At 52.0% G+C, this 21842-nt stretch overlaps 2 protein-coding genes across 4 annotated transcripts in view; one reads left to right on the forward strand and one right to left on the reverse strand.

The window, feature by feature from the left end:
- Window positions 1–8929, forward strand: part of HDLBP (high density lipoprotein binding protein) — a 39453-nt gene extending 30524 nt beyond the window's left edge. For both annotated transcript variants that reach the window (XM_069865202.1, XM_069865203.1), the window contains exons 21-28: window positions 680–834; window positions 1453–1557; window positions 2267–2401; window positions 3010–3153; window positions 3328–3513; window positions 5405–5521; window positions 5936–6064; window positions 6729–8929. In XM_069865202.1, coding sequence (XP_069721303.1) covers window positions 680–834; window positions 1453–1557; window positions 2267–2401; window positions 3010–3153; window positions 3328–3513; window positions 5405–5521; window positions 5936–6064; window positions 6729–6815 — 1058 coding nt within the window. In that variant the 3' untranslated portion in view covers window positions 6816–8929. The remainder of the gene's footprint in view (window positions 1–679; window positions 835–1452; window positions 1558–2266; window positions 2402–3009; window positions 3154–3327; window positions 3514–5404; window positions 5522–5935; window positions 6065–6728) is intronic.
- A 212-nt stretch (window positions 8930–9141) lies between these two features.
- Window positions 9142–21315, reverse strand: PPP1R7 (protein phosphatase 1 regulatory subunit 7). Of its 2 annotated transcripts, XM_069865269.1 has the most exons (11): window positions 21221–21305; window positions 20853–20930; window positions 20564–20686; window positions 15557–15612; window positions 14585–14650; window positions 13815–13945; window positions 13242–13404; window positions 12249–12365; window positions 11287–11391; window positions 10628–10714; window positions 9142–9529 (listed from the first exon to the last, which is right to left on the reverse strand). In XM_069865269.1, exons 2-11 carry the CDS (start codon window positions 20893–20895, stop codon window positions 9353–9355), a joined length of 1068 nt encoding a protein of 355 aa, XP_069721370.1. In that variant the 5' UTR covers window positions 20896–20930; window positions 21221–21305; the 3' UTR covers window positions 9142–9352. The 2 variants fall into 2 exon arrangements, with proteins under 2 accessions (XP_069721370.1, XP_069721371.1); XM_069865270.1 differs by lacking the exon at window positions 20853–20930 and having other exon boundaries at window positions 21221–21315.
- Between the last annotated feature and the right edge of the window lie 527 nt (window positions 21316–21842).

Below are 21842 nucleotides of genomic sequence, written 5' to 3' on the forward strand. Positions count from 1 at the left end.
TGTTCGCGTGGTAGTCAGTGCGATCAAATGGGTGTAGTGTACGTGCCGCATCTGTGGAGGAGTCTTAAAATCTAGGGAGAACTGACCCCAGATGTTCCTTGAATCTGGGCTTAGCATCAACCTAGCCCTCTAGGAAAGACAGGGCAGTTTTAGGAGGTAAAACTGCAGACTTGGGTGTCCTGTGTTGTATTCTCACCACAGAGCACAGGGAGTATAAGAACTGACCCCAGCAAAAAGGGCACTACAGGCTTGCCAAGGTCTCCGAGCTCTCGTGCTCTCGTTACTGAGTACCGTGTTCAGCACAGCTGCTTGTTGGGTTCTCTGGCACAGCACCAGCCGCCCTGCTGTGACATTCCGTGCGGTCCTGCCCTGCCCTGCCCTGCTGGCGAAGGAGCCGTTGCCTCTGCTGACGTAGAAGCGCAGGCTCTGCTCCTGTAGTGCCACTGCAGGTCCTCCCTGTGCAGGCAAAGGCAGTGTCAGTGCCGTGCAGAGAGGTGCGGGAGGGTGTTCTTGTTCAGCCAAAGCAAGCTGCCCGTGCTAGGAGTAACCTCCGGCAGAGCGGTCTGTATGTCTGAGCTCTTGGGGCAAAGCCCAGGCTGAGCCTGGGGGTCTGAAGGGGAGAGGTAATGAGCAAGGAACAGGCTCTGTGCATTTAACACGAGACTTGCCATGTTTTCAGCCCCTGTTGCAGAGCCAGTTGTGCAGGAGAACGGTGAGGAGGGTGGGGAAGGCAAGGATGGGAAGGATACAGATCCCAGCTCTCCAAAGAAATGCGATATCATCATCATCTCTGGCCGCAGGGAGAAGTGCGAGGCGGCAAAGGAGGCGCTACAGGTATGTGGCTTTCGAAGTCCTCTAGCCCTGTTGTGTGGTGATGCCCTCATGCAAGAAGCTCACCACGGGCTTTAGTGGTGGTCATAGAAACTATTCAATCGAGGTTATGATCTGAGTGGTCACCAACGCCAGCTGCAGAGGTGGTCTACCCTCAGGAGAAGTCCTTCAATAGCTCTACGGTTCATCCTGGCGACTTGAATTGCATTATATAACCTCGCAATTGCTAGAGCTCAGGGGTAGCCCCAAGTTGCTCGCCGTAAAAGCACAACTTGCTTCCTCTGTGGAGCATAGCTGGAAAGAGGAAGGGTCTGATTGAGGCCGAGTCATTCTAGCTTTAGCAGAGGCTTGGACAACATCACTAGGTGGAAGCCAAGGATGTGAAAGCAGCCTGTCACCAGCGATGGGGTTTAGGGTTTCTCGTTTGGCAAAAACACTCGAACACCCAACAGGTCAGCTTGGTGTTGGCAGCTGCTCTCTCTTCCCATAGAGTTTGTATCCTGGCTATAAGGGAACACACCTCAGTTCAGCAACACGTTCTGATTGAGAACCAGAACTATATGGTGAGCTGAAAGGCAGGAGAAGGCTTTCAGGTGGTAAACTGTGCTCCCTCCCCTGCAGGCTCTGGTTCCTGTCACCATTGAGGTGGAAGTTCCCTTTGATCTTCACCGTTACATCATTGGCCAGAAAGGAAGTGGGATCCGCAAAATGATGGATGAGTTTGAAGTAAGTGGTTGATCCCCTTCCTCCCGTGTCCTCTTGTTGCAGAGAATCTGTAAGTGACCGTGTTTGTGGTGATGCCAATCAGTCACAATGTAGTCAGGACTGTCGTGGCTTGCCCATGGAATACAGGCTCTGTAGTAAGAAAACAAGACCTATGTGATTCAGTCCCTGGCCCCAGGGCTCAGTAGGCTTCATGCTGAAGTTGTATGATCTGTATTGATGCTGTGAGTGTTGCAGGACTTGCTTGATGCCTGCAGGGATTCCTCACCAGTGTGAGAGTTGTTTTCCTCCTAGGCCATGGGAAACAGCTGTGCTGTGCCTGCCCGTCCAGGAGGGCTTCCCCAGAGGCCCACAGGGACTTTTGGGGATGATGCAGGCTGGGTGAGGCAGGGCTGTTGAACATCTGTTTGTTTCCAAGCCTCTCCCAGCTGGCACAGGGACTGCTGAGGGCTGAAGCCCCACAGCAAAGCAATCTGATATAGATAATTGCTGGAGAAACAAGGTTCAAAGACCATCTAGGCATGGTCCTAGGCAACTGACTCTAGGTGGCCCTGCTTGGGCAGGGGAGTTGGACCAGAGGACCTCTGGAGCCCTTCCAGCCTCAGGCGTTGTGTGGTTCAGGCTGTCTGGGTGGGAGCTGGTCTCAGTGACTGCGTAGATCAGCGAGATGCCAGCCAGCAGGGATACAAAACAATCACTGTTTGTTACTCAGGTGAATATCCAGGTCCCTGCTCCTGAGCTGCAGTCCGATATCATCACCATCACTGGGCTGACTACCAACCTGGACCGTGCCAAGGCCGGGCTGCTGGAAAGAGTGAAGGAGCTGCAGGCAGAACAAGAGGATCGGGTAAGGCCTGTGCATGTCCTTCCTTCTTCCAGCCAAACGTTGGTACGGTTGGACTTGATGATCTCAAAGGTCTTTTCCAACGTAGGGGTTCTATGATTCAAACAAGGCTCCAGCCTCTGGGGGTTCCTTTCAGAAGTTGTGCAGAGTCCTGGAGCCCCTCTGCTTTCCCCAAACATAACCTATTTAATGTGAGCACACGGGAGAGTTTTGGGATTCTATTTTAGGTGACTTTGGGCTGCCCGGGACTCTATCACAACTTTGCTATCCCTTCAAGGCACTGCAGGGTGGGAACCTCGCTGTGCTTGAGTTCTCTCTGTACCTCTCCTCATTGAATCCTTATCACAGCTCTGAATAAATAGGTGAGGGATGAGCTAGATGGTTGTTTGCTACTTGTAGCTTCCTGCTGTGCTTGGCAAAACCGTAAGGCCCCAGCAGATGGATGTCGTGGGAGCTCTTCTGTAGCCATGTATGCTGATTCGTGACCTGCAGAATCTGCTCTGCACATCTCAGAAGTGAGCAGGAAACGCTGGCGCTTAGAGGTGGACATCACTGGACCAGCCATGGTGTGTTCTCTGCTGTTGTATCTCACTCTGCTTCTCCTGTCCCAGGCCTTGCGAAGCTTCAAGCTGACGGTCACTGTGGATCCCAAATATCACCCTAAAATCATTGGGAGAAAGGGAGCAGTGATCACCCAGATACGCACAGAGCATGAAGTCAACATCCAGTTCCCCGACAAGGATGATGAAAGCCAGGTGAGAAGTCAGAGGGGGCGCAAGGAGGACTGCTGCTTGTCTCTGAGTGTCTTCTCTCAGGCTCTGAACTCCCTGCCCTGCCTTTGGATAAGGTGGAGGGTAAAACAGATCAGTAGGGAGAGGGCTGGCTCAGCTGCTTCTGAGCATGGAATCTCACATTTCCCTGTGCCCCAGGCCCAAGACCAGATCACCATCACTGGCTATGAGAAGAACGCCGAGGCTGCTCGGGATGCCATCATGAAGATCGTTGGTGAGCTGGAGCAGATGGTCTCTGAGGATGTGACTCTGGATCATCGTGTTCACGCACGCATCATTGGTGCCCGCGGTAAAGCCATCCGCAAAATAATGGATGAGTTCAAGGTGAGCGGTGGGGCAGCGCAGCGCAGGTGGGACTGGGCCTGGGTGGCTGACGGTGCTGTTTTGCTCCTGAGCGAAGAGCTCGGTGGCAGCTTGGCACTAGGGGCTGAATTCAGAAGCATGAGGCTCACATCTCGTGGCCCTCACATCTCGTGGCCCTCACATCTCGTGGCCCTCACATCTCGTGGCCCTCACATCTCGTGGCCCTCACATCTCGTGGCCCTCACATCTCATGCCTGTTGAGTACCTTCAGCTGGAACATAGGCAAAAGAAAAGTCGAGTGCTGTCCAGCTCAGCTCCATTTCTGTCCCCACAAGCCTGTGAGCAGAATTCCTGGGCCACGCACCCCAGGATGCCCCAGGCTGTCTGGACTCCTCGCTCAGACACCAGCTGCAGCATCCCCACACGCCCTCAGCTGTGAGTCACCCTTCTTGTGGGAGCCAGGCCGTGGGGAGGCTGAGCTCTTCCTGCCTTGCTGGAACGCAGCCAGATGAGGAACCTAGAAATGCTTCTTTGGTGCTGTGGGATGGCCCTGCAAACAGTTCTGAGCTCTGTTCTTCTCTGCAGCCCGTTTAGGGGTTCCTTCCCAGTGGTGGTTGTGTCAGCTGCTCTGGTTACTGACATGGGCAGTCATGCCTGTCGCTGCGGGCCTCTGGGATGGGTCTCTGCCCAAACCCTTCTTTGTCTCTCTAAGCTGCTGTTGATTCCCAGACTTTGGGAGTCTCAGGGCTCCAGATCTGGCCAGGTCCCCTGGCTCTGGGAAGGGCAGGGGCCTTTGCCCCTGACAGCGTGTGGCAGCACGATGCTTTGCTACAGGGGGAGCAGCGAACGTGAATGCAGAGCGATGAGGCTCTGGAGACTGGCATCTTGGTGGGCTCAGCTGTTGAAACAAGCTGTTTGGTTCCCAAATGGGGGTTGGTCCTGGCCTGTAGGGCTTCCCTGCACCCATCTGGAAGGTGAGGGCTGTGTGTGGAGTACACCGAGCCAGCTCCGTAAAGCGATTGTCAGCCAGGATTGCTGTCTCTGGAGGAGACAGAAATAGCATTGTGCTTCGTGCTGAGGGCTTGATGGTGGATGTGCTTGCACTGCTGTGAGGACACTGTCTGGAAATGTCTTCTGCCTCTGCGAGTGCTGTACAGGGGTGCTGGTTGACAGCAGCTGAATGGGAGCCAGCAGTGACCCAGGTAGCCGAGAAGGCCAAGAAAATCTTGGCTTGTGTCAGAAGCAGCGTGGCCAGCAGGAGCAGAGAAGGGATTGTGCCTCTGTACTTAGCGCTAATGAGGCTGCACCTCAAATCCTGGGTTCAGTTTTGGGCCCCTCACTGCAAGAAGGACGTTGAGGGGCTGGAGCATGTCTAGAGAAGGGAACGGAGCTGGGGAAGGGGCTGGAGAACAAGGGTTCTGAGAGGCAGCTAAGGGGGCTGGGGCTGTTTGGCCTGGAGAAGAGAAGGCTGAGGGGAGACCTGGTCACTGTCTGCAACTGCCTGAAAAGAGGTTGTCGTGAGGTGGGTACTTGGTTCTTCTCCCAGGTCACAGGATGAGTGGAAATGGCCTCAAGTGGATGAGATGCTCAGGGATCTGGTTTAGTAGTGGACAAGTACAGTTTGCTTCCATCTCAAAGGTCTTTTCTAACAAAATGATTCTGTGGTTCTATGGAAGCACCAGGCCCCTGGGCTGTGGGAAGAGGGGTTGTTACTGCAACAAGCAGGCTCTGCTCTGCCTTCCTTTATGGGGCAGCCAAGCAGGTGTCGGGGCCAGGCATGTTGTGTTTTCAACCCCAGTGTCTGAACACAGCAGAGCTTTTCTGTTCTGTGGGTCTAACGATGAGGGTCGTGGGGGGTCTGTGGCTTTTCAGATGTGCAGGTGAAAGTCCCGTCCTGTTCCTTGTGTTGCAGGTGGATATTCGCTTTCCCCAAAGTGGAGCTCCTGACCCGAACTGTGTGACTGTGACAGGACTCCCTGAGAACGTGGAAGAAGCTATCGATCACATCCTGAACTTGGAGGAGGAATATGTAAGTGTTCAGCAAAACTGTGCAGGGGCTTAGAGAGGACTTATATCTGCAGAGCCAGATGTCTGAAGTACCTCCATGAGGTGCTTTCTGCCGTTCCATCAGAGAACACGTGTCCTGTTCAGGTGGAACCCCCAGAGCAGGTGGGTGCAGACCCCCAGGGCATGGACTGGCCTCGCTGTCCAGGAGAGGGCAGGGAGTGAGAACCCTGGGACACCACTAGGCTGTGCGCTCGCCTGCCTTGCTGCAGCTTGCGTCAATTTGGAGTTGTCGGCCCTCAGACTAGTGCAGAACCACTGCGTTCAGTCCTTGTAGAACAGGCTGGTGACCTTGGTCGGTGAGATCCGGGAGGGAGGTGTGTTACGCCAGTTTGAGGAACTGTCAAGACCCACCTCTAACTGGGCTGTGTTGCTGCAGCTTGCAGACGTGGTGGACAACGAGGCGATGCAAGTGTATATGAAGCCCTCTTCCCACGAAGAGTCTAAGGCCCCATCCAAGGGCTTTGTGGTGAGAGATGCCCCCTGGGCCACTGTCAACAACGAAAAGGTGAGTGCTGCTGCTGCTGGGGGCACAGGGAGCGTGGCAGCCTCTGCTGAGGACCTACCATGGGGTCTGGCCCTTCCTCCACTGGGGAAGCAGGATATTCCACTCCCCTGGTAGCAGAGAAGGCGGTGAAGGGCCCTCCTGCTCTTTGTGGCCTGGGCAGGCTTGGGCTCTGCCTCTCTGCAGTCTCTTTCCTCCAAATGCCTTGCCCACACTGAACCCCACCCCGTGGGGAACAGGGAAACTTTCCTGGAAAGCATCCTGTCAGGTCCTGGTGTTATTTAGGGGTAAGGACGAGGCCCTGTGACTCTGCTGCTGCAGCACAGAACCAGCTCTGTATTTGCAGCCGTGTTCTGGCTGGGAGCAGCGAGCTGAGGCCTGGGGCAGCTCTGTCCTTGGCTGCCCTGGCACCGCCGCAGGGCCTGACCCAGCTCCAGCGACTCTTACTGGGGTTGGCCTTTCAAAGCCCTTGATCTACGTGCACCCTCCTAAGTGTCACCTATAGGTGGCTCAGCTGCCCACCCTGGGCGGTCCTAAGGACATCATGATCCCTTTTGGCCCTCACCCCTTGTCTCCACTCACGGGACATGAGAAATAGCTCAGGGGCACAGTGTGCAGCTTCGCAGCAGGGCAGGAGCTTAACTTGTTCCCTTTTTGTTTGCTCTAGGCCCCTGATATGAGCAGTTCTGAAGACTTCCCCAGCTTTGGGGCTCAAGTGGCCCCCAAGACTCTTCCCTGGGGACCTAAACGATAATGACCTGGAAGCAGAACCTTCTCCTCCAGCCCGCTGACCTGACACTAACCTGCCACAAATACTTCCTGTCTGAAATCTGACCCAGTGGCTGGAGCTCGAGTCAATTGCCCCAAGAGGTCTCCTAATGGTGTCTGGAGTGCTAGAGCCCATCCTGCTCCCCTCAGCTATCACCGTGGCTAGGACCCACCCTCATCTCTCAATGGATATTCTTTCCTCCTTTGGAACAGGACTTCCACTCAGATTCAAACACTAAATGTGTGTGTTTTTGTTAGAAACTTCATAATTGACTCAAAAGTGGCTAAGATTTGCAGCTTCCCAAGCGCTAGCAGAGCGATCTGCTCTCTTGAGCATGTCTTACAGGCATTCTCGCCTTCATTAGGAGACCTCCTTTACTGTGGCTAGGAATCTACTTCCTGTCTCATGACCTCAGGAAATAAATTTCCTTGACTTTCTAAAGCCAAAACGTTTGCCCTCTTTCCTTTGTGTTTATCCCAGGCCTTACCTTACCTTTGTAGAGTGCAATCAACTTTTTTTTTTTTTCTCCTTTTAACTGCCAAAAACTCATTTAACGCTGATAGCTGACTGTGGGGAGAGCTTACAACAGCTGAAAAGAGCAGAAATTTGCTTTTTAAAGGAACAAACCCTTCCCTAGGCTGTAGAGGCAGCAGAGATGGAAGGGACGAGAACAACTGCCGGCCCCCCTGGTCAGGTAAACAGCCCGTGGCGAGCGCGCCCCTGCGCCGCCCCCAAGCGCAGCCCCAGCCTGCACGCTCGGTGAGTCTTCCAGTGATGCCAGAGCCCGCTCCCCGGTCCCTCGGCCGGCCGTGGGAGCAGGCAGGCAGCCGCCACGTGACAGGATCACCGCACGGGACAGGTTTGGGCCCAGGAGAAGCCGGTGGGAAGCGCAGCCTTGAGAAGCTCTAGTCCTCTGCTAGCGCCGCAGCATCATCTAGGCACGACTGGTAGGGACAGCTCTTACTGTTGCCTTCTTTCTACCTCACAAGTCAGTACGAGGGGGGCCTCTCGGGGCAGGCAGGGGAGCGGCTGTTCCAGCTCTTGCCCCGGCACCCAGAGCAGAAGGAGCCTCTTGGCTCTGAGTGACTGCGGGATGGAGGGAAGCCGAGCGCGGTGCCGGTCAGACAGGCTCCGAGTTGGAGAGGGCTCGGCCCCGGGGCTGCAGAGCGGGGAGCCAGGCTTCTGCTCTGCTGGCACCATGCATTGAGCCCTCCCCAGGCCCCCATCGTGCAGGCAGAGAGGGTGACGTGTGCTCTGGGCAGCTCGTGCCTGGGCCCAGCCAGGGCTTGCTCGAAGGTGGCTGCATCCCAGCTCCTCCAGCCAGCAAGAGGAAATCCAGGGCACTGTGGAGGGAGGCAGGGAGCATGGGGTTCCTGAGTTCCCCTGCTTCAGTCCTAAAGAGCTTGTAGGCTGAGCCCATTCCTTCAGCTCTGAGACAAACAGGACTCCCTGGCCTCTCCTCTCCGGTGCTGCTCACGGAGTGAAGGCCCAAACCCCTGGCAGGCTCATCCCAGCGCTCTTGCCTCTCCCTCTGTCCATCGGGCCCAACCTAACAGTGCTCGCCCTGCACCAGCTCTTCTTTGAAGAGGCTGCTATGCAGAAATCAAACCAAAACCTTGCAGCACTCTCCTGAAGCCCCAGAGGTGGCTGGAGCTGGCCGGGGCTGCCCCCAGAGGACAGGGTGGCCTTGATTCCAGCACAAGAGACAGGACCCGGGCGCCACCCTCCCACCTGCGTCTGTCAGAAAATGGGTTTTGTCCCCATCGCTTAGGTCTGTCCCCACTCTTCTCTCTGCCCCGGCCCCCTCACCACTCGCACAGGTTTGAGCTCCCTTTTGGGCGCACACCCCAGCGCCCGACTCTCCACTCTACAGGTCATGAAGTGATTGTACCTAGTCCTTCCCCAGCGCCCGCCCTCGCAGCAGCCTGTGGCATGTGTCCATCTCCTCTCTTTGACGTCTTCCATATTGTACATTTCCATAGCAATGATCCCTTGGCCTTAACTTTGGAATTTGGAGACTATATGCAAACCTGTACAAAGGCTCATGAGAATGGATGACACTGGAATTTTATAAATTCTAAAATAAAACCTGAAACGGCTCCGAGTGTCGTGGCTGTTCTTTCTCCTGGTGGGGTGAGATCCAAGGCAGCCCTCCTGGAATCGCTCGGTTGGAAAAGACCTTTGAGAGAGAGGGAGGCTGGGGAGGAGAGGGAGTGTCTCCGGCTCCCCTCCACCACAACCAGAGCCTCGCACTCCCTGCAGCTCCAGTGCAAACGCTCCCGCTAAACAAAGGACGCAGCACAACGCAGGCTCTTCTGTTAAGATTTAATAATAATAATACTAACAACACCGTTTCAAAAACAATGAGTGCGTCGCTCACAAGGTCTGGTATTCAGTGCTCTTTATTGACCAGTTGCTCAGAGTGTCAGTGAACTGAAGACCCGGGGAGTGGCAAGTGGATAAAAAAACCCAGCCGGGACGACTTCTCCGGGGAGGGCAGGAGAGAGGGGGCAGCAGGAGCTTCAGAATCGAACGAACGTGGCATCGATCTGCCGGATGGTTGGCAGGGCCAGCATGATTTTGCGCCGGTACTGGGGATCCTTCTGCAAGGGGTTTCGCTCCAGGTAGACCGTTTCCAAGTTCTTGGCTCCTTTCAACTCATCCAGGTCGCTCCAGCTCTCCACCAGGTTGTCGTTCATCTGCAGAGCACACACAGGCACGTTCACACCAAAGCCCCCCAGCCTGGTCCGCAGGGACCGCGCTGACGCTGCTCCGGAGGATCTGGCGACGCCGCAGTGGGAACACTGCAAGGTCTCCACGCACGCGTAGAAGAACCCTGGCTGTGGGGTCCAGCCTTCTGCCCCTGGAGCCTCCGAGATTGGCTTTCCTGTCGCACAGTCCAGGCCTTGTTCACCATCTCCAGCCACAGAACGGTTTTGGTTGGAAAAGACCACTAAGATCATCGAATCCAACCAACAATCCAGCCCTGCTCAGTCCACCACCAGATCATGTCCACAGGTACGACATCTACTCATCTTCTAAACCCCTCCAGGGCTGGGGACTCCACCACCCCCCTGGGAGCCTCTGACAGGGCGTGACAGCCCTTTCAGTACAGAAATTCCTCCTAATAACCAACGTAAATCTCCCCTGGCACAGCTTGTGGCCATTTCCCTGGTCCCATCCCTGGTTACCAGTGAGCAGAACCCAGCACCCACCTCACCACAACCTCCTTCGAGGCAGTTGCAGAGAGCGATGAGGCCTCCCCTCAGCCTCCTTTTCTCCAGGCTAACCAGCCCCAGGTCCCTCAGCCACCTCTTGGAAGGCGTGTGCTCTAAACCCTTCCCCAGCTCTGTTCCCTTCTCTGGACATGCTCCAGCCCCTCAATGTCCTCCTTGGAGTGAGGGGAACAAAACTGAACCCAGGATTCCAGGTGCGGCCCCCACCAAGCCCAGGGGCACAATCCCTCCACGCCGTGTCTGATCCAAGCCAGGATGCTGCTGGCCTTCTTGGCCACTTGGGCCATTACTGGCTCGTGTTCAGTCGCTGTCAATCAACACCCCCAGGTCCTTCTCCTCCAGGCAGCTCTCCAGCCGCTCTTCCCCAAGCCTGGAGCTGCGCGGGGCTGTTGTGCCCCAGGAGAAGAGCTGATATAGAATCACCAGGTTGAAAAAGAATCACCATCAGATCATCCGAGTCCAACCATTCCTATCAAATACTAAACCCCACCCTGCCCCATGGGAACGGCTCCTTTCCCCTCGGAACCATCGTCCCAGGGGAGAGCTCTGACTTGCACTCACCCAGAACTCCTGCAGCTCCGTTAGGTGACTGATATTTTCTATCTTCTTGATTCTGTTGGATGCAATGTCCAGCATTGTGAGTTTGTTCTAGACAAGCAAACACAAATACGTTAGACTGGGTTTCCTCTCGTCGTCCCCATCCCACTGTTTTCAGTTTGGAAACAGAAGCAAACACACACACACCAACTGCTTCCACGCAGCCCAAGGAGCCCTTGCCTAAAGATGGCAAGGAAGAGTTTTTAATTAAGCTGTTATCGACCCCTCAGAAGCCGTCTGACAAAAATCATGGAATAGTTTGGGTTTGAAGAGACCTCAGAGCCCATCCAGTTCCATCCCCTGCCATGGGCAGGGACACCTCCCACTGGATCAGGGGCTCCAAGCCCCATCCAGCCTGGCCTGGGACACCTCCAGGGATGGGGCAGCCACAGCTTCCCTGGGCAACCTGGGCCAGGGCCTCCCCACCCTCATCAAGAAGGAATTGGGGCTTGGAGCCCCTGATCCAGTGGGAGGTGTCCCTGCCCATGGCAGGGGTAGGACTGGACAGGCTTTCAGGTCCCTTCCAACCCAACTCATTCCACGATTCTACTCCAGCAGCTCTGGAGCTAAGGGAGCAGCTTGGAGAAACAACCCTGTCACGCAGTTAGCAAGAGTTTTCTCACATTGTTCTCCAGTCCCTCGATGACTTCGATGCCGTTGTGGCTGAGGTACAACTCGCGCAAGTTCACCAAGCTCTGAAGCCCCTCGATCTTGGTCAGACGGTTGTTCTGAAAGAGCAACAGCGGTTTAAATCCTCTCTAAACAAACCAAACCAACCGAGTTACTGGAGAAAAGGCATTTCTCTGAAGTATGGAAGGGGAAGCAGCCTGCTCGGGTCCATGCTGATCATGCAAGCTCAGTTTGTTTGATCCCTGCACCACCACAAAGAAGTCCTAGAGGAGCCCATGAGTTTGGAAGAATCAGACTGACTTTCCCATCCTAAGTAGTTTCCTGAAAGGTTTCTGTTTGGTGTCTTTGGAAACAACATGAAGAGCATTCACTGTGTTAGGTTTTTGTCACCGGTCTGATCAGAAGGGAAATTCCAGCCCTCAGATCCCAGCTCTGCTGCGCGTGACCCCGTACGCTCTGCACTGTCAGACTGATGAGAAGGAGACTCAGCGGAATAAATGAGTTGAGTAGCTTTCATTTCACCTCTTAAAAAGGAAGAAAATTTGCTTAAGCCCATTAAGGACAGGTTTCATTTAGCACAGGCTTGTTTAATTCTTCCCTCATCACGATGAAGGCAGGGATACCGAGCCTGCTGCTGTTACGGCTTCCCTGGTGTAACTCGTTTGATTTTAATGTATTAGAAAGAGATATTTCAGGGAGAAAATGGGGATAATGTTGATTTTCTGTTCTCCCTTACACAAAAATGAAACAGTTGTGTTATCATTTCATCAGCATCTGTCAATCTCATTTAGTAAGGATGAGAAAAGACAGCAGAGAGACCATCATGCTTCCTTCCAGAGCACGAGTTCAGCTCAGACCCTGAAGATCTGCTGCCTCAGGGCTGCTCATCATAAATTACGAGGGGGTTTGTGCCACCACGGCTGTTTAAAACACCAGCGCAAATCAGAATCGATACCTGTATACTGAGCACAGCCAGGTTTGTCAGCGCATCCAAGTTCTGGAGCTTGGTGATTTTATTCTTTCCAAGGAACAGACTGTCCAGATTAGCCAAAGCGTCGATGTTTTCAATTACCTGCAACACGAACACAGGAGACAGCGTAATGTCAGCAGCGCACAACTCCTGCCTGGGGACGTGGCCTCGACAGCCAAGGGGAGAAACACGAGGCTGCCGATCCCTCAGGCTGAAAGAGTTGGGGTTGTTCAGCCTGGAGAAGAGAAGGCTGCGGGGAGACCTTACAGCGACATTCCAGTATCTGAAGGGGCTCCAGGAAAGCTGGGGAGGGGCTTTTTGAGGGCCTGGAGTGACAAGGTGAGGGGGAATGACTTTAAATTGGAAGGGGGAAGATTTAGATGAGACATTAGGAAGAAATTCTTCATGATGAGGGCGGGGAGGCCCTGGCCCAGGCTGCCCAGAGCAGGGGTGGCTGCCCCATCCCTGGAGGGGTTCAAGGCCAGGCTGGATGGGGCTTGGAGCCCCTGGGCCAGTGGGAGGTGTCCCTGCCCATGCCAGGGGATGGAATTGGATGGGCTTTGAGGTCCCTTCCACCCCAAACCACTCTGTGATTCTGTGATACAAATCAATCTAGAACTAAATTTGCATTCAATAGGTTTTATCGATAGAGCAGCAGCCTCTGGGAAGGTAAAAGCAAGCGGTAATTGCTGGTTTTGATAGGCTTGGCTCTCTATCAGGAGGAAACCATCATCTGCAAAAGGCAATGCACAGGGGATGCACGAGTTCATTAAAGAGAGACATTCATAAAGAGTAATTTAGTAGCCAGGCACTGCACACATACATAATTAAAGGATCCAGCATGCGCAGCAATAAGCAATTACACATTAAGCAAGTGGAACAATAAAAAGCAAGAAATTGCAAGTAAAAGCCGATAAAACACATCACAAAAGGCTCATCCCAGAGCTCTGCAGCTAACATCTCGCAGAGCAAACCTACCCGGATGCGATTGGATCCCAACTCTAACATCTGTAGCATCTGCAGGTTGCTCAAATTCTCAATTTTGCTGATTTTGTTGTTGACAAGGAAGAGTTTTTTAAGCTGGGTAAGCCGATCGAGTCCTTCAATGTGTCGCAGAACATTAAAGGAGATGTCCAGGATCCTGAAGCAAAACAAAACAAAGATCTCTTCAATCCACCAGGCACGGAGGATTCTGGAAGAGGCACCTGAAAATTGGTGGGGAACGTCACTATCCACAGAGATCAAGTACTTTGTCAGGCCAAGACCCTCCAAAAAGTCCTAATCTCCCCTGAAATCTCTTGTCATTTTCCGCAGGAATAAAAACCTGCTACATGGAGCTCCTGCTGCCAAGAGCAAGGGGTGCCTAAGCTTCAGGATCATGAAATTAGTTCACTGCACATAAATACCAACTAAGAACACACATTTTCCTACACAGAGACCCCAGATGAATCACGACAAAGGCCTGGGTGATCAATACTGGAAGAAACACAGCAGGAGTAACTCGGCGAGCAGCAAACCACCCTCAAAGCCTAGTGACTCCCCTGGACTCACTCCAGTTCCACCAGAGATTCCAAGTTCTCAATCTTCCGAATCTGATTGTCATAGAGATCCAGTTCCCGCAGGGTCTGCAATTGCTCCAGGTTCTCGATGCGCTTAATCAAGTTCTGACGGAGACACAGAGTCTAATAGTGGGGGAGAAATTTAAAAACAAGAGAGAGAAACAGAAATGAATGACAGCGTGTAATTCCTTTGAACGTACAGACAATAAGGCCTTGCGGTTTTTTTCCTCAATGGGTTTTGGTTTTTTTGTTTGGTGTTTTGGGGTTTTTTGGCAATAGAATCTTTTGTTAGTTTATTCCAGCTCTGCACAAGGAAATGTTTGTACCACACACAGAGGGTTGGACACTAACATGAGCCCAGGGAGGCTGTGTATGTGTCTCCATCCCTGGAAACACCCCAGAGCTTGGCTGGAGAAGGCCTTAAGCACACGCTCTGACCTGCTTTGAGCAGGGCTTTTCTACAGACCTCCAGGGGCCTCTCCAGGCTGCATCAGTCTGCGTTAATTCTGCTGTGCAAGCACAGAACGAATCTCCTAGGATCAGCCCTGATGCGTCGTCTCACCCACTTCCAAAAACAACTTGCAGAACCCCAGGGTTTCTATCACCACTTGACAAATGGGTGAACACCGCCTCCCTCCCTCAGACACAGCGTGAGCTCATCAGGATCTCAGCCAAAGAGAGGCTCCTGTGTCTGAGTTCTTACAGGTTAGATACGCGAAACCTCCAGCTCCAGAGGCATTCTCAATCCCTTAGGGCCGTTACCTTCACTTTCTTGAGCACCTCAAACCCTTCAATCTTCCCAATTCGGAAATGATTCAAGTCGACATCCTGAAACAGAAACGGAGGGATTCAGCAGTTGTTTCAGAACCCTCTTCAAAGACCAACCCAGTTCTCTGTTCTAAGAAAAATTACAGTCTTACAGAATGTATCGCTTATTAACACTTCCCTTCAATGAGCTTGTGAAAATGGGGTTTGGCACACGATCTCGCCACCGCAGGTGAAGCACGTGGCCTAAGCTCATCAACAGCAAACAGCATCTGCAAAAATTCCCCGGCCCTCTCGAGTCTGAGCATCGTTTTGCCACAACTAGAGATCTCTTGCAGTGAATTCTGAATTTACAGACAAATTCTGTCCGGCATGAACAGAGTGTTGCAGAAAATTCTCTTACATACTTTGCTAGAGCTTAACCGGAAAACATCTTGCTATTTCCAGTTCCAGGCCCCAGCTGAACAGGAATCACCGACAGTGCAAATAACTCCGCACCGGCAGTCGCCTGGCTCACTTCATCTGTGCTGTGCAGCCTCAGATGTTCCAGTTTTGCAAGTCAGTCAGGCAGAGAAACACAGAATTTCACCACCCAGGCTCAAAAACTCTCTGGCTCTTGGGCTCAGGAGGCTGCCAAGGCACAAGGCTGGTTAAACAGCTGTAAGTCATGGGCCTGACAGCAGCAACCAGTTCATTACAGAGACTCTCCAACAGCTCATGGCCTGTCAGTAATGCCTGCATTCCAGCCTCACTTTCAGTGCCTCCAGGCACTTAGAGTGCTAAATTCCAGCTGCTGATCAAGAATAAACCACTTCTGCTTCTAGTCTAAAGGCTCTAAACCAATTCCAGGGAAGACCGTGACAGCCAGTGACTTCAGAATTGGATCTTTTAGCCAGGTTTTAATATTTGCCTTTGCCTACGTTTTCCTCCTGCTGTATAAAGCCTTTAAGGACAAAAATCTGCTTTTACCTCAGCTTCTGGGTCCAGGCTAATCGTCTCCATGTCCACTGGTGTCTCTGCTTCTCCTGCAGGAGAAGTAAATACGTTATGAACTTCTGCTCTCAGACATCTTAAGGCAAGATAACAACGGCTACCACCCAGAGAGAGACAGGGAGCGAGTGCTCCTCAGGGGAAGAAACACAGGAGATGCACAGTTTGGATATTCTGCCACACTGAAGATACACTTCACTTTCATCCTGACAGCTAGGCCTGACAAAAAGCTTTCTTAACAACAGAATTTTATGCCTAAATGCAAAAGAAAAAGAACTGCACCTTCCCAGCCTGCCTGTGGCTGCTGTATAAGCCTGATCTGGGCAGAATTCCTTTTCTTTACACTTAGGGACATCATTCCTCTGAAAATACACCCTCCAAAGTCTCTGTGCTCCTCTGAGAAACTAACACCACATTACCTAGAAGGAATCTAAACTGTCTGAACACCCTTACACTGCCAGTTTACGTCACTGCGTGCACTCTCCCGCATGGACCTTCCTTCTCTTGTTGGACTGAACTTACTAACATGCTACAAAACACTGTTTATGGCAATTTTGGGGATCTTTGTAGCTCTGGAAGCCAGCCTAACATTTGCTGTGCTTCTATCACAGCACAAGAGGGAGCGAGGTTTACAGGATAAATCTGTGCTGAATAATTCATGCCCGATTCCATTTATGAAGATGGTGTGCTGGTTCGCATCAATTCCCAAATAAATCTTTAACTCGACTGTGCAAAACAGCCAGAGAACACGCGACCCCTTCCCATTTCACCGTGAAGCTCCTGTAGGCACGATGATAAAATCAAGCAACTTTTTTCCTTGTCAGATCTCAAAGCTGTTGCATTAACTCCTGCATTCTTGCAAGCTCATTCCATTAACCCAGAAGTAACGACTATTTTTACAGCACAGCACGGTTACAACATCCTTATCAACACCCAGCGTCCCCTGTATTTAACAAGTGTTTTCTCTACTGATTTTCAGGCCATTATCCCTCTGAATACGCTCCCTCCAAAGCGTCTGTGCTCCTCTGACAACCTAAAATGATTTACTTAGATTTTCAGTACTCTAAGTTGCATTGTAAGGATGAGCAGGGTTTCAGAGGGTTTGATAGCCCCACATGTCATCATCCACCTTGCAGTACCTGGGCTGCTGCTCTGCCTGGGCATTTTGGCAGGAGGGAGCACCAAAAGAACTGAACGCAGAATTTAAGACCAAAACACAATCCTCTGTCCCTTATCCTTTAATAGTCTTTACAGCATAAACGCACAGGGACCATAGATTATATTTGGGTGACATTGGATAGCAGTATAGAAATGCCACCAAGAGTGACCGGCATACAAACACAGAATCGCTAAGTTGGACCTTCGAGATCATCAAGTCCAATTGTACCTGTCAACTAGTAAACCAGATCCCTGAGCAACTCATCCACCCATCTGTGAAACCCCTCCAGGGATGGGGACTCCACCACCTCCCTGCGCAGCCTCTGCCGGGGCCCCAGAACCCTTTTTGTGAAGAAATCCTTCCTGATGTCCAATCTGAACCTGCCCTGGTGCAACTTGAGGCCATTTCGTCTCATCCTATCACCTGTCACTTGGGGGAAGAGCCCAGCATCCACCTCACCACAACCTTTCTGGGAGCTGGAGAGAGAGATGATGTCTCCCCTCAGCCTCCTTTTCTCCAGGCTAAACAGCCCCAGGTCCCTCAGCTGCCTCTCAGAACCCTTGTTCTCCAGCCCCTTCCCCAGCTCCGTTCCCTTCTCTGGATGCGCTCCAGCCCCTCAATGTCCTTCTTGGAGTGAGGGGCCCAAAACTGAACCCAGGATTCATTGCTACCAACACCAAGAACACACATGCCTCTCAGTGTTTCAGCAGTGGGCAACGCTGGACTTTTCTTATTTTCCTTCCAGCTCAGGAGCCCTGCCCTTCAGCAGGGGAGCACAACACCATGCCTTGCTGTTACCAGGACTGCATCTCTCTGACCTATTTCTGAGGTGCAAAGGGCTGTCAGCACAGAGTACTCCAAGCCAGACACGTCCCCTAGCTGGATTTACAGCCAACAGGAACGCAGACAGGTTTGGAACAACAGCTATTTGAGATATCACATAAAAAACCCCAACCTGTTCCCCTTGTATCAAGTTGTATTAAGTTGTAAGCTAGTTCTCATGGCGAAGGAACCTCTCCTTTTGAGATTTTAAATTGGTCCAACAGTCAGGCACTCAGTAAAAAGAATTCTTCAACCAGATGTGGTAACGTGCGCTCAGAGCCCAGCAGGCCAACCGTGTCCTGGGCTACATCCAAAGCAGCGTGGCCAGCAGGGTGAGGGAGGGGATTCTGCCCCTCTGCTCTGTGAGACCTCACCTGGAACACAGTGTCCAGTTATGGAGTCCCCAGCATAAAAAGGAAGTGGAACTGTTGGAACCAGAGGCGCCCACGGAGACGATCTGAGGGCTGGAGCACCTCTGCTACGAGGACAGGCTGGGAGAGGTGGGGTTGTTCAGCCTGGAGAAGCGAAGGCTGCAGGGAGATCCTAGAGAAGCTTCCAGTGCTGAAAGGGGCTCCAGGAAAGCTGGGGAGGGACTTTTTACAAGGGCCTGGAGTGACAGAACAAGGGGGAATGGCTTTATATTGGAAGGGGGAAGATTCAGATTAGGAAGAAAATCTTTACGATGAGGGTGGGGAGGCCCTGGCCCAGGCTGCCCAGAGCAGGGGTGGCTGCCCCATCCCTGGAGGGGTTCAAGGCCAGGCTGGATGGGGCTTGGAGCCCCTGATCCAGTGGGAGGTGCCCCTGCCCATGGCAGGGCTGGGACTGGATGGGCTTTAAGATCCCTTCCAACCCAATCCAGCTGTGATTCTAAGGTCTAAAGAAAAATTCAAGTAAAAAAACTCCTTGGACCTTGTTTGGCTGGCTGGCTCCTTTACAAACCGATGTGCTCCATCACAGCACCTGTTACAGACTGTTCACACACACCTGGTTTCGACAAAGCATAAATGCTCTGCTGCAGAATCTGTCAAAAGGCAGCTCCAAGCGAAGGAACTTCAGCACTACAAGAACATCCGCTCCTCAGCTTTTTGCCGTACGGCTTCGAGTGCCCCGTCCTGGTAGCGAGGGGAACACAGCCCACAAGTCCAAAGGTGCAAACCCAAACCAGAGGCAATATGTGTGCTGATGTCACAGAACACACCCCCTGGCAGTCGGGGAACGAGGTCAACCCACACGGTTTATGTGCTACGCACAACACAACCTCCACACTGCAGCCTGAGCGAGACGTGTTACCCATCGACCACCACTGCATGAGAACGCTCAAGTGCATTTTCTCTCAAATAAGAGAAACAAAACTGGTTTGAGCAGATTCGCAGCCCTATCAACTGCCAGCCAGCATTTTACTGATGAACCAAGTGGACATCAAACACCCTAAACTGACCCTTCTACAATCACTTTCTCTTGTGTGCAGGTAGTATTCAAACAACTCTCCAGTTCACAATTAAGGCTGCAGGTTTCTCAAGGGGAAAACACATTGCTCTGACAGTGTTACTTAAGTGATTTTTTGTGTAACCCGTGCCTGCGAGCTCCACGGCTTTGCAGCTGTAGGAAAAAAAAACCATGACATTCAGGAAACCCAAATTCCGCAGTAGGGAACAGTAGTTATGTAAGTTCACCGTACCACAAGCCTTTAAAGCAACTAAAAGCCTACCTACATTTTTTAATTGCATATGCATGAAAAACATTATAACTAGCCAAGTTCTAAGCTTCCCGACCACAGGCGATGTTCCTCAGGGAACTGGCTAAATGATAAATCTGAAGTTTCAGCCGCTTGAGCTCTTCCTGTTTATGATCTTCTGTGAAAAACACGGAAGATTATTCATTTTCCTTTGAGTGAAGGAACTGGCTGTAGAAACTAATTCTAAAGTTCCAAAATGACCCCTCTGCTTGGTTTCTGCCCCGGTGGAAGTTAGAGCCAGGAGATGAGGTTTATAACCCTTCCAGTAATTTACTAGCTTGGAAAAGACTTTTTCAAGTTCTAAGGGTTAAGATCGGGAGGAATCTGCACAGACAAAAAGGTTCAAGGTTTGGCTGTGCTATTTTACTTCCATTTCCAGACCAGTAATAATCCCACGAACACCTCTACCAAAAGGACGCTATCGCATCTCAGGTTGTTAGCTGGCACCAAAGGTCCAGGTAACGCTGCCATACAGAGTTCTTCAAGAATGTATTTGCTCTGACAAATTCTACAAAAGATAATGAAAAATAAACTCTTCCATCAAACCTGGACAGGCTCAAGAGAAAGCCTGTCAACATTTCCAGCTGATGTTTTAATACAAACACTCACAACAGCAGCACAAGTTTAAAGCCGAGAGGATCCAAACAGATAGAATTTTCATAGGGCTTAGAATTTCTAAGTTAATAGAAGCAAAACTGACAGCTTCCTTCTAGAAATAATCATCTTTGCCTTCTGGAGGCAAACGTTGAGGTGAAAAACAACATGCACTAAAGCTGAATGATGGAAAGCTGTTTATTTTTAATGAACATTTAGAATCATAGAATCATCAGGTTGGAAGAGACCCACCAGATCATCGAGACCAACCATTCCTATCAAACACTAAACCTCAGCACCTCGTCCACCCGTGCCTTAAACCCCTCCAGGGAAGGGAACTCAACCCCTTCCCTGGGCAGCCTGTTTCCAGCATCATTCCACAAAAAGGCTACTACATTTCCACTGAACACTATATGAATAAAGGTGTTTTGCATTTTAATATTAAAGATTTCAAACAGGAAAGCGGATGGATAAAAAAGAAAAAAAGTGAAGGTCTAATATCTGTGGTTCTATAAAGAGGAGGCAGCATTGTTTTAGCAGCGGTGACACCGCCATTTATTTAGTTTTAAATAAAGTTGCTCCAAGGCAAATAGATGTTATGAACTGATTTAGCACAATCCTGAGAGGACTGACACAGTGGCAAGAAGACGCTTCCCACCGCGATCGCTGTAGGTACCTGCGGAGTTCTCCCCGTTCTGCTCATCTCTCAGGCTCTGCTGGCTGAGGTCTGTGACCAAGCGAACTGCTTGCTTCTTCCCTTCTTCATCTCCCGACTCCTCCGATTCGATCCGTTTATCAACTGCGTAAGATACAGCACAGCAGGATTAGGGCAACGCCGGCAGCGAGGCAGGGGAAGAATTATCAAGCAGATAAAACAACCAGGATTCACATATACCACTATGCAGTTAGTAGAAGTCCTAAGTTAACTAAATGAAAGGTTTAGTCTTAAATAAAAGGCCTCTTACCCCTTGTTTCTACTTTGATTTTGGATGCACTTTTTCCTCCCATCACATCTTCCTAAAACCAACATTCTGGGAAGAAGACTGGAGGAAAAAGGAAATTTCTTAGATCAATAAAGTGCAATTTCCAAAGATTACGGAGATGGAATTAGAACTTATTACATCACGAAAGCTTTTAGGTAAAGCAAACAGTCCCGTGTGCAGCAGTGCCAGAGACACCCAGAAGGGAAAAGGCTCCCCTCAGCCTCCTCCTCGCCCCCCGCCGGGCCCGGGCTCTGCCACCCCACGCCTCGAAGCTTTCCTCCTTATTTCTTTATGTCTCTCCGCCACGGCCACGCCCGCGGGCCCCGCTGCTCGCCCCGCCGGGCTCTCACCCTCCATCATCTCCTGCGGCCCCTCGGCGCTCTCCGCCGCCATTGCTTCTCCTCCCACCTCGGCCCCGCTTCCGGAAACCGCCCCCGCCAGCGCCGCAGCCAATCAGAGGCGCGGGCGGGGGGGCGAGTCAGCCAGTCGCAGCCAGGCCGGCGGCGGGCGGCAGCCAATCAGAGACGCAGACGGGTCGGATAGCAACCAATCAGAAATAGGAGTGGGCGGATAGCAACCAATCAGAAATAAGAATGGGGCGGATAGCAACCAATCAAAGCCACGGACGGGGCGGACAGCAGCCAATGAAGTAATTCAGTGCGCCCTTAGACTAAGCTGCGTGGAAGCGTGGATGTGCTGGAGAGCAGGGAGGCTCCAAAGGGATCTGAACAGGCTGGGAGGAGAACAAGGGGATGAGGTTCAACAAGGACAAATGCCGGGTCCTGCACCCGCGGCACAACAACCCCGTGCAGCTCCAGGGAGCAACGGCCTCAAGCTGCACCAGGGAGGGTTCACGCTGGATATCAGGAAAAACTTTTTCACTGAAAGGGTCGTCGGGCACTGGCAGAGGCTGGGCAGGGAGGGGGTGGAGTCACCACCCCTGGAGGGGTTTAAGGGACGGGTGGACGAGGT

Source organism: Phaenicophaeus curvirostris, chromosome 10, assembly GCF_032191515.1.
Source record: "Phaenicophaeus curvirostris isolate KB17595 chromosome 10, BPBGC_Pcur_1.0, whole genome shotgun sequence".
Classification (NCBI taxonomy): domain Eukaryota; kingdom Metazoa; phylum Chordata; class Aves; order Cuculiformes; family Cuculidae; genus Phaenicophaeus; species Phaenicophaeus curvirostris.